Raw genomic sequence first — 19,040 nt, forward strand, 5'->3', positions numbered from 1 at the left:
AAAAAGCACCAGGCAGGTTGGGACAGGCACATGAGCCTTCTGCATCCCTGTGCAGCACCAGCTAGAGGGAAGAGGTACCAGTGCCAGGTGTCTTGTGTGTGTATGCTATGTCTATGTGTAACTTTTTTAGGAAGTTGGAGGGGTTTTGTGGAGATCCCAGGTCCTGCAGGTTGTGTTCAAGTAGCAGGATCTGTGGGGAATTGAGAGCTCACGGTCCTCGTGTCAGCCTGGCTCCATCCTGGCAGTGAAGTGTACCCAGGGCAGGACCTTGCTGCTGTGCTGATCTGTGGTTGCTCTGGGAAATCAGCCTAACCCCATGGCACCATGGATGGGTTACTGAATTAATACGATAGTTCAGGATTTATGCCAGTTTGCTTTATTTTTGCAGCTGATAATGGCTGTTAGCAGAACAGCAAGGAAATGTTGTAGTGCCAGTAATTTTAGGAACGGTTGGAAGGACAGCATGCTGCTTTCCTGGAGTGATTGAACACCTGCCTGCCCAAGGGAAGTAGGGAATAAATTCTTTTGCTTTTGTTGTATTAAACTGTATCTCAGTGTGTGAATATCTGATCCCATGCTTCTCCCTCCTCCCAGTGCCTGCTCATGGAGGTGGGATGGAGGAGGGAGCAGAGCCAGCCGGGGCTAATCCATCCCAGCAGAGCCGCAGTGGCCATTCTCTGCACAGGGATGTTGGTCTTGATACTCCTGTCATCCTCCTCACAGGAGGGCGTGTTGGTGTGAAACTCCTACAAAAAATATTTGTTTTTTTAAAAAAACCAAAACACTCGTCTAACACTGCCTCTCTCCACTCATTCCTCAGGGTGTAGATCAGACTGGTGCTGGAGGCAGTGTTCACTCTGGTGACAGCCCAGTCCTGTCACTTAGGGCACTTGGTATTTGAGCAGCTTGGCTGCAGCAATGTTCAGCACTGCAATTAAAAGCAAGGCCAAAAGGAGCAAATAATGGTTCATTATTGCTACAGCATTTTACCCCACACTGGAGCAGCCCAGTCCTCTGAGCAGGAGTTTGGCTGAAAGCTTCCAAAAGTGGGACTTTGTTCCAACTGTACAGGGTGGAACCCATACCAGAATAATTAGCAATTAGCAACGGCAGCTGCCAAGAATGCATTTTAATGTACTACAGCAGTCCCATCTCAGCTGTTTTACTTATTCTCAGTGCAGGAAGGGTTGGAACAGCCTTTCTTCCAGGGAAAATGTCCACACTGTCTTGGAGTTTTGTCACCAGAGCAACCTGCACTGATCCAAAATCACACTGACTGCTGAGTACATCTCCTTACCACAGGACACTGAATTGCAGAACCTCTTGACACAAATCTAAAGGTGCTTACTGTACAAAGGCTTTGGGTTGAACTGTAAACAGAGGATCCCTTGTCAGCCAAAACTGCCTCAGTAAAGTCTTAGTCAAAATGTAGAAGTGAGTTTAAACCAATTTGGGAGCAGCTCCCCACGCCCCATGCTGCCTCCAGCCGTGACTATTACAAGAAACAGCTGGCTAGCAGGTGTTTGTGTGACCAGAAAACACTGCTACCAGGGCATAGTCCCTAAGAAACACTCAGAGGTTTCTATTTCCTTCTGGAAGAGTTGCCATTTCCCCAGAGCTGAGTGTAAACCACCTTAATTTCACCAAGCAAGCCAACAAAACAAAACAACCCAAGACTCAACAGTACAGTTGCCAACTTGTTTTTCCAGAGGTCAGTGCCACATTTTGGACCAGTAAATGTCAGGACACTGATGTTACTTGGTCTGTTCTCGGGCAGCAGCCATGGGTGATGCTTTACAGAAAGCTGTTCTGCTGTCACTGTGTGGTCACAAGCTTGACAATCATCCCGATGATCCGAGAGCCTCGGGGGCACATGCACAAATCCATGCTGGGATTCTTGATTTTATCCTGCAGCAGCTGGTCCAGCTCGCAGCGCAGCTCCTTCACCAGCTCAGCCACCTGCCACACGTGGTAAAACAGGCACGGGTAAGGCTCAGCTGCAGCTCAGCTCGGCAGCCCTCCCAGGATGGCCCCTCCTCCTCCTCCTCACCTGGTGAGAGGCAGCCACAAAGCGGATCCAGCCGTCGTCCAGGGAGATGACGAAGTCCCCCTTGAGCAGCTGCATGTGCACCTGGCCGCCCCCGAGCAGCACGAGCGGGTACACGGACACCATGCTGCAGTCCCGGATGAACACGCGGCTCGTCTTGATCTTCTCGTGGTACACCAGGTACGGGCTCTCAAAGTGCCTGGTCTGGGCAGGGACACAACAGCCCGGTCAGTGACACTGCTCTTCCTGCCTCTGCCACACAGGCCGACTCTGCAGCAGCAGATGGGCCTGAAGTGCCCCTGCAGCACTAACAGACCCTCCTTGAGCCAGAAGAGCTGCCAACAACTGCTGGCTCCAGAGAATGCAGTTTAACTCCCTGCCCAGGAGGACACTCCTAACTCAGGAATGCACCATTATTTACAGTCCTAACACAGGACTGTTCAATCATTAAGATTTTTGGATTTTAAACATCAATAGTGATCCTCACTGTAATTTTAAACACTCAAGCAAAAGTGATTTCTTTCATAAAAAGAGAGCATGCTTTGCAGAGAAAAGCATCCTGACCTGATAATTCACAGATGAAGGATGAATATGAACATAACCATCATTTTTAGTAACAAACTTTAGCTCTTCTGCTTTTGGTTGCATTTTGACCGCTCCTGTACTGGTCTTCTGGTATTTACCCTCTGGCTTTTTCACCTGTATGGTAAGAAAAAAGGTTATAAAAATCTGCTGCACCACAAAACCTTTTAACTTCATGTTTTAAATTTTTCAAAACCAGAAATTCTGTGGAAGCAACATGTCAAGTCACTGGAGACAGGTATTACACTCCAGGTGCTGCCCAATCCTGCATTCCTTTGTAACCTCAGCCTTCTCAAAAGGTCTAATTTTAAGTGGCTTCTTTGCATTTCCTGCTGGCTTCTGTGTGACACTGTAATCAGCCTGTAGGAACAGCAGCAGTCTCAGGCAATACAAACTGGAGCTCTGACACCACAAGCAGCAAACTTTGGCAACCTAAGCCAGGCTCAAGGGTGCCACACTGAGCCAAAATGAAAGCAGTCTATGTGGATATGCTAGACCAAAGAAGGGAAAATGAAAAAGCATTCTCTTACCTGGACAACATTGGGATACAGTGCAGCACACAGCATAGCTGAGATCAGCTTGATGTTCTCTGCATTTGAATTTGCCTGTGGAATCAATAGGAGATCATTAGAGATCCTACAGTTCAGTCTGTAAAGGTAAAATCCTGCTCTAGGAATGACTGAATTCCTGAAACTAGTTCACTGCTACAGCTGCACTCCTGTGCTTTATAGAGGAGGACGAGTCACTGCTCCTGCAACCTCAGGTTGGACTTAGGGTGCATTTCCCCCCACTACCAATGGAACAAATTGGCCACCACTATCCTGGTGCCCAGCTGAATTGTTCTCTGACATGTGGCTACAAAGTGGCTTGCACCCTCGAGACAGCAAGCACAAGTTGTCCCAAAGAATCCTACAACTACCAAACCCTGATCACCCTGATCATCATGTAACATCTCTGGCCCCAGTCTTCCTGAAGGCAGCCCACATGAAAAACTGCAGCAGCATTTGAAGCACGGATGAAATGCTGTGAATTACCTCCTCTCCTGTGGCATCCAACACGCCATCGCCTCCTTGGGACCACTTTTTCTCAATATCCCTGGCTCTCAATCCCTCCTTCACAAAGCCAATGTCAGAAAGCAGCTCTGCAAACTGCCTCTTCAGACTGGCAATTTCCTACAACAGACAGAGCTGTGCTGGCTGCCACACCCAGCAGGAAGAGTCTTCCCCAGTGGCTTATTTCTGTCACTGGGATTCTGCCAGTCCCTGTGCCAAGCCACAGACACTGACCTACCTGAAGAACTCTTCCTGACAGAAAGTTCTCCCTGCAGTAGTTGTAGCTTGCTTGAGAGCCCTCTTTGATACTTAAACGCCATCCCTGAGTGAGAGCATGGGAGGAAGCCTTTAATAAAACATTTCTGCATGGATATCAAACACGTCACAAAACCCTGAGAGGCTACTGAGCTCTAGCTCACCTTATAGGCCTGGAGAAGAGCCAGGTAGTCACTGTTTCCCACTGCAAACTCCAGCTTCTTTTTGTTTGCTTCTTCCCTTTTATCCCATGGTGACACCTAGACAGGCAGTAACAGGTTAGTGTGTTCTTCCCCTCACCACTTGGACGAGCCTTTCTAGACCTACATGGCACATTCTCTTTGGTATTTTCACAGCAGCTCACAGGTCAGAATGCAAATTTTCCCTGTGGATAACAGAAAATATGAGGCATTCAAAAGAGCACCTGATTCAAGAAGCCAAAGTGACAGTGAAGACACAGAGATCCAAACTGACCTCTGCAATCACAGCTCAGATGTGTCAGCTATTTCACTATTTATATTACCAGTAATTTTCACACCAAAGTCAGACAAAATGTGTGCACTTCTTAGCTAGAAATCAAAAATACTATTCATTGTTTGTACTGTATATAAATACCACTCTTGTTGCTCACATGGTTTTGAACTTCTGCTTATAACTGGACTGTTTTAACAAGCCCTGCACTAACACATAAACAATTCAGGCTAAAAAGAAGAATTAAAATATCAAGTGCAGCGTGCTGCATGTCACAACAGCATTTTGCTGCCACACAAAAACATGACCCCCGGGTTAAGAATACTTACAAAAGGTGACTTAAAGGCCAGGCTGGCTGCTATGGTCAGAGCAGGATCCAGGCAGCGGAAAATGGTGCCAAACAGCATGAGCTTGCCAATCCTGACATCCACAGGCAGCGAAGCCAAGTGGTATCCCAGAGGAGTGAGCTTTTCCTCCGGTGTTAACGCTCCCAGGTCCCGCAGTCGCACCTTTGATGCCTGCAAGGACTCAGTCCGAGGGGGCTCGATCAGTCGTGATAAGACAGAGTGAAGACTCTGCTCAGAAAACATCTCCAGGATCTTAATTCTTAAGTGGAGGGGAGGGAAAGTTAAAAAGAAAACACAAAGAAAATAAAAAAGCAGCTTAGTTCCATATTCAGGATAAAAAAAACAAGCTTTTGTAAAAACAGATTGAAAAAAGCAAACAGAAAATGTGTTGAAGAGCACACTCCCTAGAAAAGGGCCAGTAACACAAAGCTGAAGTCAGGGAACAATGTAGAGTCTGTAAGAAGAGATTTCTATTTAGTACACTGAGGTTTGAAATAAAGTTTTTACTGCAAAACTGTAATTTGTGCTGCTTTGTTTCCTTTCAGTACAAAGGGGTGTGCAGCATGCAGCAGGGACAGGAAGGCCTCTTCCTTCAACGTTTGCATGATGATGGTGCTTTGGTGTGGGTTGTGGCAGGTGCTCCCTGCAGCAAAGGAAGGACATTGTGCACGCTGGCTTTTTCAGGAAACACAACAGCTCACCTTAGACAGAGCTGCTCCAAGGGCACTCTCTGTATTTCTGGCAGCTGTTGTTTCACAAGCTGATGGTTGTAGTGGTGGCTGCTGAAGAGGTGGAAGCAAACGCCTGAGGCCACACGTCCTGCCCGCCCTTTTCTTTGCAGAGCATTGGCCTTGGACACAAAGGTGTCCTCCAGACTCTCCATTCCTTTGCCTGGGTCGTATCTACAGGAAAGCAAGAGACAGGCTGGTATTCACAGAGCCACAGAACCTTAAAGATCATCCAATTTCAACCTCCTCTGCCACATGCAGGGACAGTTTCCACTAGGCCAGGTTGCTCAGAGCCCTGTCCAGGCTGGCCTTGAACCCTTCCAGGGATGGGGCAGCCACAGCTTCTCTGGAAAACCTGTGCCAGTGCCTCCCCACAGTGAAGAATTTCTTCCTAATATCTGATCTAAACCTGCCCTCTTTCGGTCTGAAGCCATTTCAGCCCTTGTCCTGTCCCCACCCTTGTACGGAGCACACAGAGAACAGGCTGGAGGCTGAGCAGGCAGATGCTGCCAACTTCTGTATGGATACAATTCCCACTCCTGCACTGGGATCTGAGTTTAGACTGGCTTTCTCCACCTCGTAGCAGCTTTCTACAGACAAAGTTTCCTTCCAGTTTTTCCTGTCTCTTTGGAAAACTCAAGGCTTGAAACAGTTTACAAAACCCCAAGGAATGAATGCCAGTACCTTTTCTCCTTCATTTTTCCAGAGTCAATCACATAGACCACGTCATCAATGGTGACAGATGTCTCTGCAATGTTGGTAGAGATGATGATTTTGGTAACTCCTGCAGGAGGCCTGAGGAACACAGACTGCTGTTCTTCACTGGACAGTGAAGAATGAAGTGGATAAACCACACACCTGCAAGGACAACAGGACAAGATGCTCAGGGCATCTCCAGCCTCTTCCTTCTTGGGAACAATCTGCCTGCACACACTTTTGCCTCACTAGATACTGTCCAGAGTGTTACTTCTCCTTGTAACCAAGGCCAAACACAACCACAACTAAATGTAACTCAGCAAACATTCTGAGATTTCAGCAGCCTGGATCATGCAGAGCACAAAATGGAAACCACTCCTCACCAGGGTCTCTGAGAACTTCAACACTGACCTTCCTGAGCTGAGGAGAAAAACAAAAGGAGGGAGCCAACAGATAGAAAAGGAGTTACCCTGACTGGAGTCAGCTCACACATTTAATCAAGCTAATTTATCCCTGGATAAAGGCAGGCTTTATACAGGAAATGACTATTTATGGGTAAAGACTGACAGTTTTGGAGCTTTTCTGCCTTACCTCTTGCTGTGCCTGTTATTAAAAAGAGCATTAGTCTGAAGCTGCTCATAAAGCATCTTGATTTCTGCTAGGCCAGGCAAAAATATCAACACAGCACCTATATATGTAGATAAAAAAATTAAAATCTCTCAACAAAAAGGACAGCACAATATTTTATTAGTGTGCAATTATTGTACTAAAAAAGCACACAGGTTGTAATAGTCCTTCACAAAAGACTTCTCAAGTAGACAATTTTCTTGCCTTTCCCCTCCCATGTATATCACAAGTTTTGTAACTCAACTAGCAATTTTTTTTTTTTCCAAAATATAGTAGCTACAGAACCTCTGCATGCAAATAATTAGCTTTGGACTATCCAAGAAACTTCTAAGAATCTTCTTTCATTTATTTCCCAAGGACAATGAAATTACCTGGGGGGTATGAATGTCTGCCAGCAACTATCCATTCCAGCAAAGCTTCAATTAATTCTAGATTAACTTTGTCCAAGTCCATGACAGACATTGTTTTCAACACTGCCTTGCTAACCCCTGCAAAAAAAAAAAAAAAAAAAAAGAAATGAAAGATGCAGTAAATCTGTGTCTTGTAAAAAACATCTGTGGATGCATGGGACCAGTTACAGCTTTGTTTAAAGAGCACCTGGCTTAGACCTGAAGAGGGCAGATCCATGCTGTGCCCCAAGCAAAGCTGCTTCAGCAAGAACAGATACAGAGAGCAAAGTGGAACTAACAAAGCATCTGAAAAGGGATGGAAAGAGACAGTAGCTGAAAACTGTCCATTTTCAGATGCTAAGAACTAGTCTTAGCCAAGATCTTTGCTTGTAGTTTAAGAGAACAATGGGTTCTCTTTTATTTCTTTTAAACTGGCAGGAAGTTTCTCATCTAGAACTTCACAAGTGCAAATCTATGAATTATAGATAAGCATTCAGCTTACAGTGATAATATCCCATGTTGTTTGTCTGCCAATTTATCACATTTAAGAAGGAGTTCACCTTTATATCGTGTAAGGAGCTGCTTCAGTGTTAATTTCTGGTCTGGATCTGAATCTCTGACCACGGTGTCAGTGGTTTCCAGAAGGCCAGCACGCCTCAGGTCTTCCTCTACTTCTTCAAATGCAGTTCTTTTGTGTCTCCCATTCTGTTCTTGCTTTACCTTCCTTCTGTAGGGACTGCTGTCCTCTAAAACATACCTGAACAGCAGAAGAACATTTGGTAGTGTGGAAAGAAGCCTAACAGTTTCCTTCTAATAACTAACTGCAGAGATAGGGTATCTAAAATATTTTTTTTAAGTCTGAGAGGAACTTTGTATAAACCACAGATAATATGAAGGTCAAGGTGCTTTAGTAGAGCTCCAAGAGTGCAGGTGATGAGGGAGATCTGAGAAGATTTACTTTCAAAATAAATGCACAGAACTACTGCAGTCTCAAAGTCAAAAGTGCAACCTCAACCTCACCACCCAAATACATCTGAGAACATGTGAATTTCACACCTTGTCATTGCAATCACATCTTCCAGAAAAAACTGGTCCACAGGAAACGTTCGACCTGAAAGGAAACATGAGAATAAATCTATCTACACGTGCCACAACAGCATGGAGAAAAGAGAAAAAAGACCAAAGATTATTGTAGTTTTATACAGGTTATTATGACATACACTGCACTCTTCAACACAATTTGTGACTAGGACAAACAGTGGGTGTCTTCCAAGCAAGGAGTGTTCAAGGCCAGGTTGGATGGGGCTTTGAGCAACCTGGTCTAGTGACACTCCTGCCCATGGCAGGGGGTGAAACTAGTGGACCTCTAAGGTTCTTTCCATCCCAAACCAATCTAGGATTCCATGGTAACACGCACAATGCACTCACACAGGCAGAGAAGAGCAGATACACTTAGGGGAACACACCCATGTTCCTCTCCAGCTCCACGTCATAACTCAGCAATTTAAAAGGCACGTTGGGCTAAACACGTGCATGGATCCAGCTGGATCCTCTCACTGATCCTTTTCTCACAAGGATACAGGAGAGTCTTCAGCTGTGGTGAAACTAACCCAGGGAACCATGTCATGCACACACCATATAATGATTGTCTTCTGAGGAGGGAAATTCTGCTGGTATACAGACAGCACAAAAATGTCAACATTTCCAAGTCCTTTCTCTCCTAAATCTCATTAGTTTCTCCCTCTTAGTCTTCAGCATCGAATTTCTGGTATACATCCTCATCTTGAATTGAGAAATACTTTGCAAGAAGAAATAGTGAAAACAAATCTCTAAAGCGATGAATGACAATAAAAAGGAATGTTTTTCACCTGGTATGTTAATGATTGGACAGGAGTGGAAGTACTGAGAGAAAAGCTCAGCATTCAGGGTGGCACTCATCAGTATAATGCGCAGGTCTGGCCTCTGAACCATTATATCCTTCAAAACCAGCAGCAGGAAGTCACTGAAGAAAACAGGCAAAAGAACATTTGAATGTTTTCAGCATTAACTTTCAGACTATTTTTCTCCTTTTCTGTCCACCTTCCTGGTGTTTTCAACAGCACAGCAACACCATCACAGAAACATGAGCTTGTTGGAATGGTCTAGTGAAAAGCAGTCTGCAAATCTGACTCTCTTCTGGTTGTCCCTTACTGGAGTGGCAGGATTGCTTAGCAAAACCATTTAAACAAAAAGTTTTATAAATGACTTACATTAATGACAGCACAAGAACATCAGATAAGAAATTAACTCAAAGTAACAGATGAGTCCTTATTACTCCTCTTCTTTGCTGGAAGAGTTACTCAAACCTACCCTCTCCTCCCTGCTCACTGTATTTTTCCCTCTATATTTATAGCTTTTGTGGCATGACTAGAAGACTGGCTTGAAGTGATTTAAATAAGAAGAAGAGGAATCCTTGAGAAACACAATCACTTTTAAGTGGCTAAAATACCACCTGAGCTTCAGAATAATGGGTAAGAGACAAAGCCTCTTAGAAACCCACTGCACTGCAGTGTTAGACAAGGAAAGCAAAGAAAAGGATGCTTGCCACTTAATTTACAGAGATACTGACAGACATTATCTTTTGTCTGTGATCAGCAGGTAAGTGAGGTAAAACTGCAGGAGGCTAGAGCAGGATAGGATGAGTCTAGTAAAATCTACAGACTGGAAGGAAATGTGAGCATTTGTCCCTTGCTCTGCTGAAGCCTGCATCAGGGAAAAAAATGCCCAAAAGGCATGTGAAGAATTATGGTATTTGATAAAAGTTGAAACAAGGAAACTGTAAGAAACAGACAGCTTTGGTTAAAAAGTTACTTAACCCTCCAGCCCTATCCAAAACCTCTTTGCAACACTGCTGCAATGTGAGGTTGCTTTGCAGGCACAGCAATTCCTGAGAGATGTGCTTTCTCACAAGCTGCTGCAGCACTATTTCCCACTGCCCAAAGACAAGAACCCAAACCCAGCCTCCCTCCACCATCCCATACCACTGCCACAGGATCAGCTACTTGCACCTTAGCCACATTTGACCACCCTTCTTCATTTTGCTTACAGGATAAGAGATTATTTACCTTTCTTCTGTTCTTTCGTGAACTTCATCAACAATGACATGAGTGACTCCCTGCAAAGTCAGATCTCCTTCCAGCCTTCTCAACAGCACACCAGTAGTGCAGTACAAAAGCCTGGTAGCTGAGGACTTGAAGGGTAAGACAAAGCATTCAGTTGACTCTGGGCAAATTAACACAGTGCAAAGAGAGTATGTGCTGCTGTAAAGCATTTGTTTTCAGCTCAGTGCCAGGTTTGACTGAGAGGGAACAAGCAAGCCCTGCTGGAGATGGATTTTCATTTCTTGACTGGCACTGACAACACCTGCTTCTTACCAAGGAGCATTGCTACCTATCAAAAAATATGAACTGCTTTTCCTGTGGACAGTGTTTTCTGATAAACAACTCAGATATCTCTTCCTAGGAAGATTTGGTGAGTCTCTTTTTTAGCATACTTCTTGGAAAAAGCTGCAACACAGACAAAACTTCATTTCCAACTCAGCACTTTTTGTCTGGCTGTAGCTTCACCCTTCAGTCTCCACTTGAGAGACACATGGGAATGGCAACAGGCAGAAGAACAGCCAGTAGCCTTCCAAAGGACAGCAGGATTACTCACATTACTCCCCTTCACCTGGCTCAAAAGAAAGCAAACCCGTGAGACACAGCACTGCACTCTCATTCTGCAAAGTGAACTGTGCAACTTGAGATGAAATAAAATACAGAACACATTTCATAATATTTTATAAATACAGATGATACAAACTTGCTTATCTCACTGCATGGCAGGTTTAGGGCAGAGATTCTGTACACTAGAGAAGCATTAAGCACATTTTAATAGGAGTAAATGAAAACCAGCAAGAAAAGCATGTGTACCTTTACACTTTCCAGACGGATCTGATATCCAACAGTGAGTCCAACCCTTTCTGTTCTTTCCTTGGCTACACGTTCAGCCACAGAAATGGCAGAGATCCTGCGAGGCTGAGTGCAGATGATGTTTGCAACTCTGTTTGGAGAGCCTTGCAATGAAGCATCCAAGATGAACTGAGGAATCTGAGTGGTTTTCCCACATCTGCACAACAAAATCAGGAATTAATTAAAAACCCCACAAATGTAATATCTTCCACCCACATAAATTGACTGCATTCCACTGGAAATTTGTTTTGTTTCATTATGTGATCCGTCACATGAAGTTCACCTAGGACTGCTGTCACTGGTTACACTGGTCACAGATGAGCCACCACCCCAACCTTCCCACAACATGGATCACATTTCATGTTATTCTGTGTATACTTTGACACATAAAGTCTGTATCTGCAATCACACTCTTACCCTGTCATGCCACTCACAACAAGAACTTGGTGACTCTCAAGCAAACCCAGAATGTTTTCTCTCTCTTGCCATGCAGGGAGCTTCTGTCTTTCATACAGCATGGACTGAAAGTGCCTGGAAGACTGATGGACAGAGACAGCACAGCAGTAAGAACACCACTGGAATGGAACAGAACCATCTGAAACAACAGCTTGTCTCTTAAATATTTATTTCCCTAAAGTAAGCAACAAATCTACGTTCTGCACATTGTACCTTTTTCTGCCGAAACTGCGCGCAGATTTTAACATTTTCGTTATACAGAGACTTGGCCTGCACATCATACTTTTTGGAAAGCTTCTTCTTCAAGTGCACATAACTCTCATTCTCCACAACAACTTGCTCAGGCTCTTCCTCCTCCTCTTCTGCCACCACCTCTTCTTCCTGAGGCTCTGACACTGTTGAGGCTTGAGACAGAGAGTGTACAGTTAAATATTGTTATTACTAAGGAACGGGCAGTGAAGGAAAGACAGACATGTTCCAGCAGCATTCCCAACAAAGAACCTTGTTAGACTGGACCCGAGGGTCCAAGGACTGTTTCTGACATGCATTTAGTTCAACACCACCAGCAAACCTCCCCTCACCTCACCAATCACCCACAGCTTCTCCAGCCCCATCCCACTTGTCCAGGGTCTGGGTGGCCACACATGGTTACATGGTCTGCCTTCCTGCACATTTTCCATGTGCCTCAGCTCACTTCTCCAACGAACAACCACTTCTATGCAGTACAAAATGCTTATAATATGTTAGGGTAGTTTTAATTAATTAAGTGTTAAGTCAGTGCCAAATACTTTTAAACCAAAGCTGAAACTGGACCAGGTACTTCAGTGCCTTTGCCTATCAAATGAAGCATGATTTGCTCAGACTGTCAGCCAGCCCCTGAAAGTTTTAAGGCTACTTTTACAAAAAAAAAAAAAAAAAAAAAAGCAAAACCAAAACCAAAACAAAACTTATTTTACAGCATAGGGAATAACTAAAGAAAATTATTTGGGATCTCAGTTTCTGGAACAAAGCAGTCTTTCTGCAGAGGTGTTCAAAAAATGGAATACTCTGTCTTACTGTAGCAAAAACACAGCTTGTCACTATTTAAGAGCTCTACAACTCAATGCAGTTGTTCTTGAACACTGTCTTTAAAAAAGCTTGCCTTAGATAAAAGTAGTTTTGGAATTGAGAGCTGGAAAGTCACCCTGCCACAAGTGACACAGACTCAACTCTCCCTCTGTGAAATCAACCTGTCTGCACCAGCATAAATAGAAAGCAATGATATCTTGAACAACATTCTATAACCACTTTCCACATTTGCTCAGCCTTAAATCCACCTTTGTGAGTGAATTTTGAGGAGCTGCTGGTAATTTTAAGTAATCTAAAAAAAGAGGTTTCTGAATTGATGAGTCGCAGATGCAGCAAAGCTTGCAAACAACCTTCCCTGTTCCCTTCCAAGCACATTTCTCTGGTGCATTCTGGAGCTCACATCTCTCAGTGCTGTCCATGGATTGTTTGGCAATGGGCAGCACTCACTCTGCTAAACCAAACTCTGTGCTCCTTGAACTCAGTTCTGGCCAGCACAAAACCTCTCTGCTGCAGCTTGGTTACAGAAGGAACTTCCTGAGGCACAGACAGATCATGGATCTGGCTCACCACATGACTTCAATCTCCAGAAATAGATTTGGAACAGATGGCTGAACTGGGGGCTCTGCCTTCCCTCTCTTTTTTTCTTTTAAATCTTTCTGACTGTTCTTAGCCCAGAAACCATAAAGGAGATTTGGTGTACCTTCAGCCTGTTGATTTGAAGCAGGTGCACTCTCTGCCTGTGGCTTTACAGGAGGTGCTGCCAGCAGGGAGACAGGAGGAACACTGAACTTGTGTTGAGTATTGCTCAGGAGCTCGCTGATCTCGTGTTCATCTTCTAAACAAGTCACCAAGGTGTACACCACTGGCTCATGAGACTCTGCAGCTGCCAAGGCCTTTCCAAAGAGGAATTCAGCAATGTGCAGACGACAAGCAAGAGGCAGATTCTCATCAGTGGAGTAAAATGCCACAAGAGGTGCCTGAAGTGGATACTTGTTCTCGTCAGGAAATCTTACTTCAAGTTCATATATGGGACCATCACTATGTCTGAGATGAGCATCGTCTACAGAGTTCTTGGATGTGTTTAGTGGATGGTTTGGAGGGAATTCATGTCTAAATCTGCATTTTGAACCAAACCTGCAGCCTCCTTGGAGGTAAAATTTACATATTTCCTTTGAAGTCTGTTTTGCTGTGTCCCTTGTACTTTTTTGTTTAGATTTACTGAACCTGTGTGTTAGGTAGTCCAATTCCAAACTAAAAGTCCAAACACGATTTTTAATCCTTTCTACAAATTTCTCTCCATAAATTGACTGGAGGGCAAAAGCTTCTTCTTGTCTCTGCTCTAAACATTCCTCTTGACTGGCTTCAGCAGCTGCTGCAGAAACCTGCATCTTCTCTCCATACCTTTCAGAGAAGCACTGCAGTAGCAAATACTCCAATGATGCCCCAATATTACCATTGCAGGATCTCAGCACTGCCCTACAGCGCTCACAGTCAAAGCCATACCTGCACCAAGAGAGAGCAAACAGGGCAGCAAGTGAGTGGGAGGCTCCTATGAAGGAAAATAACCACAGATCTGCTCGATCAGCCTCACAGTGAGGGAGCGTGCATGGCACTGCCTCACACCTCAGAATGTAGCACTTAAGAGTTTCAGGGTTAGATTTCCCCACTCAGCTACAGAAATTAAACTCTTCAGAAAAAGCTGTCACATACAAAATGCTCCCAAACCACACAGAAGTACTGAATGATTATTAATGTCTGAGCAAAATGGATGAAGAACACAAGGAGGGCTCAGAGAGTATTGAGACAGGGATCTACCTCTTCATGATACAATTATTCACTAAAGCATCACCTGGAGAGTTTGTTCACAGCAAATGGAGACACTTCACTGTCTACAATTCTGTGCTCAGCTGGCTCAGCAGACAACCTTGGCATTACATCAGAAGCTTCCTGTTCTGTTGACCAGCACTGCTCATCATCGAGGTAATCAGGCTCGTCATCATCTTCTCCAGCTACACTGATAAAAAGAGTTATCAAGTTAAAATGAAACAAAATTAAAATGTAGAGTAGACATAAAACTCTGCCTCTGCAGTTTTAAATCCTTCATTTAAATGGCAGATTTGGCTACCCCTTTCCCAGTGTTAATATTGCAGAAGAACAAAGCAGAGTCAAAACCATAGGATTTGAGATATACTTAAAAGTTAAGGGAAAAAATACTGTTTCCTTTTCTAACAGTATGCCTGCTAAAGCTTCTCATGTGGAGAAGCTGGAAGCAGTGCCTCCATTTAAACTAACTCTGATTCAGGTGCCAGCTCCTGCCCTTGCAGCTCTTGAAGGAGCTCTTTCACTCTTCTCTGGTTCTCTGATGTCATGTGTATGGTCTGCAGAGGCATTCTTGCTTCAGATCTCTGCTTTGTTTGCCCTCCTCTTCTGGCAGGGGCACTTGATCTGAAAATTAAAATAGGACATAACCATGAGTTATCTGCCTGCCTCAAATGTTAGGGCCCAAACCTGTAATTCAAAACAGGAAAATCAAAATAATAGAAATCCTTCACGTAAGGATTATTCAGGTGGATTCACTCTTATGTGACCAGGATTTGTGTGTCTTTATCTGCACACACATGTGCATACATGTATTGTATCCTGTGTTGAATCCAAAATGATTCACTGAACACTTTGCTAGGTACAGCTGTTCTTAGACTACAATACAACCACATATTTCTAAGCTAGATGTGTCAGAACACACACTGGATACTAAACTAATTCTAAACTGATGATTTTCCATGGCCCAGCTTCTGTTTTGTAACACACAAACATAAATATCCTGTGCTTATTAATGTGTTCTGACCAAAAATGTCCTGAAATTACTTTATCACCAAAGAAGAAAATCAGAGGTTATAATCTTTAAAAAATAAAACACTTTCCTGGGTATCGAATCCATAAAACATTAATCAAAACAGACGTGTAAAAACTACTTCATACTGAAACACTTTCACTCTTCTCTATATTCAAACACATCCAGAAACCAGCCCCAAATGTCTATGTATGTCAACATCCAAAAAGTATCTCAATGGTCCAAAGTATTGCAAACAACCCCCAAGTATCCCAGACATCTCTATGCCAATCCCCCCCAAACCAACAGAAATACCTGGATTCTAGTCTTGGTTCCTCAAAGAGACAAAAATCATCTCCATCGTCCCAAATTTTGGTTGAACATTTCCTACTTCCACCCAGCTGAGGCTTGTTTGAATGGCCACTGCTGCCTCCTCGTCTTCCACCGCCTCCTCTCCCTCGTCCTCCTCCTCTGTTGGGCTTTCCTTTTTTCCTTGCTAACCAACTCATGTTTCCTAAGGGAAGAAGAGGATAAAACAGTCCTTAGTTGTGTAGGTGATTAAGACCATTGTGTATGTCTGAGCAGACATTATTTGTTTTTCTATGTGACAAGGCACCCTCTCAAACCACTGTTGATTATCAGCATGTTGGTGTGTCTGTATGCACCTGGAGCAAAAAATATTCTTCTGGAATGTTGTTTAGTGAGTTCTGTGGCTTTAGAAAATAATATTCCTCAGCCAAAAGCTGCAAGTTTGGCAAAACTCTGCCAAAAGCATGCCTAACCTGGGAACCCCAGTTCTGCCACTCTGATGGAACCTCTTGGATGCAGAAGTCCACAGAACAAACCTTCAAGGGAAATTTCGCAGAAGAAAGCAGCCTCTGCCCCATCACTTTTTAACTTGACAGCTTGCAGGGCTGATACTAAAAGGTGGAAGGGGAGCTAAAGCCCAAGACACAATGGCTTTTTTCACATTATCTCACAGTGGGCTCCCTTCTGCAGGGAGCTGCCCAGGCTGCTGGGCCTGGTCAGGGAGTGACCGGACTCGTCCTGGCAAACAGGCGGCCTTCCCCTTCCCTCAGCAGTGTCCTTCCCAGCGCTGACAGCCCCCAGGGCTGCCCAACATCAACACATCCTCCTGCTAACGGGGAGCTATTGCAGGGGACAGGTGAGCAGCTGTGGGCAATCCGGCAGGAATTTATTCCCTGGATCTTTCCACTGGCACCTCCACAGCCGGGACACGACCTGATGCGCCGTGCACAAGTAACAGCCCAAACGAGGGCTTGGGAAAGAAGCAAGTTCCCCTTTTTGTTGTCGCCCTTTCCACTCCAGCTCCACTGGGGCTGGACAGCAGCTCACGGCAAAGCTGACCCCGCCCGGGGCAGTCTGGCAGAAGGGAGGGAGAAGGGAGACCACGGCAGGAGGGAGACCACGGCAGGAGGGAGACCACGGCAGGTGCCCCGAGGCCTCTGTCACACAGGGTTCTGTCTCCTTCCTCTCAGCTCAGAGCACAGAGCCCCGGGCACGGAGCAGCTCCGCCCTTCCCCATGGCACCTTCCCCTCCACGGCTGTCTGGGGACCCTCAGTCCTCTCCCAGCCCCCCGCTCCCCTGCCCACCTCCCTTGTCCACCTCCCCTCAGCTCCTCTCAGGGAGAGCGGCTCTCCCCTCGCAGAGCCCCCTCGCACCCCCTGACCTTCCACCCCGCTCTCCGCGGAACCGTGACCCCCTCGGCAGCTCCACCACTCCTTTTCCCCAGCGTTCCCACCTCTGGCCGGTACCTCCCGGACTCCCCGATCCGGATCCGCGGCGTTTCCCTTCCGGGCCACGGCACCTCCGCCCGCCCCGTCCCGCCCCGCTGCTGCCGCCCCGCCCCGCTCCCCGCACACCGCTGGGGATTGCGTGTGGCTTTAGGCTGCCGTGCGTTTGGATGTCTCTGCGTGTGCGGCTGTGACACCGGCTGTTTGTTTTTCAGCAGGCATGCTGGTTTTTAAAGTATCTCTCGTGTTCCCGAGTGAAGACGAGAAGGGTGCTTGAAAATCTCGGTGGGTGCTCGCTGCACCAGCCCACAAGTTCCTGAGGGAGCTGGGCGGGCTCGGCCTGGAGAAAAGGGGGCTCGGGGGGTCTTTGTTAATTCCCCGGCAGGAGCGGCCAGGTGGGGGTCAGCCTCTTCTCCCAGGTTCCAAGTGACAGGATGAGAGGAAACGGCATCAAGTTGTGCCAGGCAAGGTTTAGATTGCCTATTAGGAAACGTGTTCATGGAAAGGGTGGGACAGGCAGGCCAGGAAGCACCATCCTTGGAAACGTTAACCCTGGGATGTGGCACTTGGGGACGGCCATGGGTTCTTGGTGGGCCTGGCAGTGTTGTGTTAATGGCTGTACTCAGTGATCGTGGAGGTCTTCTCCAACCTTCACTACAAAACTCTGTGTGGGACTAAAAGGGAGGAAAGTGGTACCAGGTTCAGAGTGAGGGTGACATAAGTGGCAAGAGGCCCCGAAGCTGTGTCACTGAGGTGGGGAGGGCCTCTCTGCAGATCCCTGCACCCACAGGGTCACCCATGACAGCTGACCTGTGGCACATCCCGTTGGGTCGTGACTCTGTGGATGGAGACTCCACAACCCCTCCAGGCAACCTGTATCAGGTTGGAGTTTAAAGAAAAAAACTACCACAAAAAATAAAAAGAAAATTTACACACTGGTTAGGCTGTATAAGAACCACCACAGCCCCCAGCCCAGAGACAACACCTGCCACAAGGGTGTTTCCTCAGGGTCCTTCTGCAGATGGTGGCCACAGCCGCCACTCTGATGGTCCATCTGGGTCTGCTCTGCCCCATAAAGGCTCCCCACCACCCCCACAAGGGGAAGAATGGTTCACAGCAATGCTGCTGACTCACATTCCGTGCCACCGGGCTTACGTGCTCCATGGACCCACCTCTGGGAACAGCCTGTTCACAGGTGATGGAGTCAGCTCTGGGAGAAGTGGCTCTCTACAAATGCATTGCATGATCTCATGGGGTTTTGCCTCTCAGATGCCTTCTTGTCTTGAAGTGAAAATACTTCTATTCTTATATACACCATTCTCATTTTCTAGAGGGGAACTGCAAAAAGACGTCTGAGTGTTTGCTTGAGGGGAACAATCAATTTTGTTAAATTTTCTTTGCTTCTGAAATAGCCAGCTTAAAAAAACAAACAAAAAAAAAAACCCAACCAAACAAAAAACAAACAAACAAACAAAAAAAAACCACCAAAAAAACCCTAAACCTAATCAACAACAAAACTAAACCAAACCAAACCCAAACACACACACACACACACACACACACACACACATATTACTCTGTCCTCTGTCCCTAGACCTTGACTTCATAGGTAGCAGCATCTTCCAGAGAGCTTCTGTTAATTTAGGAGCCTGTCCTTTCAGCTCCTTTGCTGGGGCTCCACATTTATCTCTGCTGCACAGCAATTATACTGATTTAGGCTGTGCAGTTTCACATTTCACATTTTCTGC

The 19,040-nt window shown here is 45.6% G+C and overlaps 2 protein-coding genes across 5 annotated transcripts in view; one reads left to right on the forward strand and one right to left on the reverse strand.

Moving 5' to 3' along the window:
- Positions 1 to 138: 138 nt before the first annotated feature.
- Positions 139 to 17,365, reverse strand: DHX57 (DExH-box helicase 57). Of its 3 annotated transcripts, none has more exons than XM_064415077.1 (24): positions 17,301 to 17,365; positions 15,853 to 16,051; positions 15,000 to 15,152; positions 14,557 to 14,721; positions 13,408 to 14,210; positions 11,853 to 12,043; positions 11,601 to 11,722; positions 11,145 to 11,340; positions 10,299 to 10,423; positions 9,063 to 9,196; positions 8,251 to 8,305; positions 7,755 to 7,951; positions 7,177 to 7,293; positions 6,770 to 6,866; positions 6,167 to 6,340; positions 5,456 to 5,656; positions 4,737 to 5,013; positions 4,101 to 4,196; positions 3,920 to 4,003; positions 3,664 to 3,801; positions 3,160 to 3,234; positions 2,612 to 2,746; positions 2,051 to 2,251; positions 139 to 1,959 (listed from the first exon to the last, which is right to left on the reverse strand). In XM_064415077.1, the coding sequence occupies exons 2-24, from the start codon at positions 16,044 to 16,046 to the stop codon at positions 1,816 to 1,818; spliced, it is 4,074 nt and encodes a 1,357-aa protein (XP_064271147.1). In that variant the 5' UTR covers positions 16,047 to 16,051; positions 17,301 to 17,365; the 3' UTR covers positions 139 to 1,815. The 3 variants fall into 3 exon arrangements, with proteins under 3 accessions (XP_064271147.1, XP_064271148.1, XP_064271149.1); XM_064415078.1 differs by having other exon boundaries at positions 17,229 to 17,359; XM_064415079.1 differs by lacking the exons at positions 15,853 to 16,051; positions 17,301 to 17,365 and having other exon boundaries at positions 14,557 to 14,716; positions 15,000 to 15,137.
- Positions 17,366 to 17,427: 62 nt separating this feature from the next.
- ARHGEF33 (Rho guanine nucleotide exchange factor 33) overlaps positions 17,428 to 19,040 on the forward strand; it is a 31,980-nt gene continuing 30,367 nt past the window's right edge. For both annotated transcript variants that reach the window (XM_064415088.1, XM_064415086.1), the window contains exon 1: positions 17,428 to 17,577. The gene's annotated coding sequence lies outside the window, so the exon portion shown is untranslated. The remainder of the gene's footprint in view (positions 17,578 to 19,040) is intronic.

The sequence above is a fragment of the Passer domesticus genome, chromosome 3, assembly GCF_036417665.1.
Source record: "Passer domesticus isolate bPasDom1 chromosome 3, bPasDom1.hap1, whole genome shotgun sequence".
In the NCBI taxonomy this organism is placed as follows: Eukaryota; Metazoa; Chordata; class Aves; order Passeriformes; family Passeridae; genus Passer; species Passer domesticus.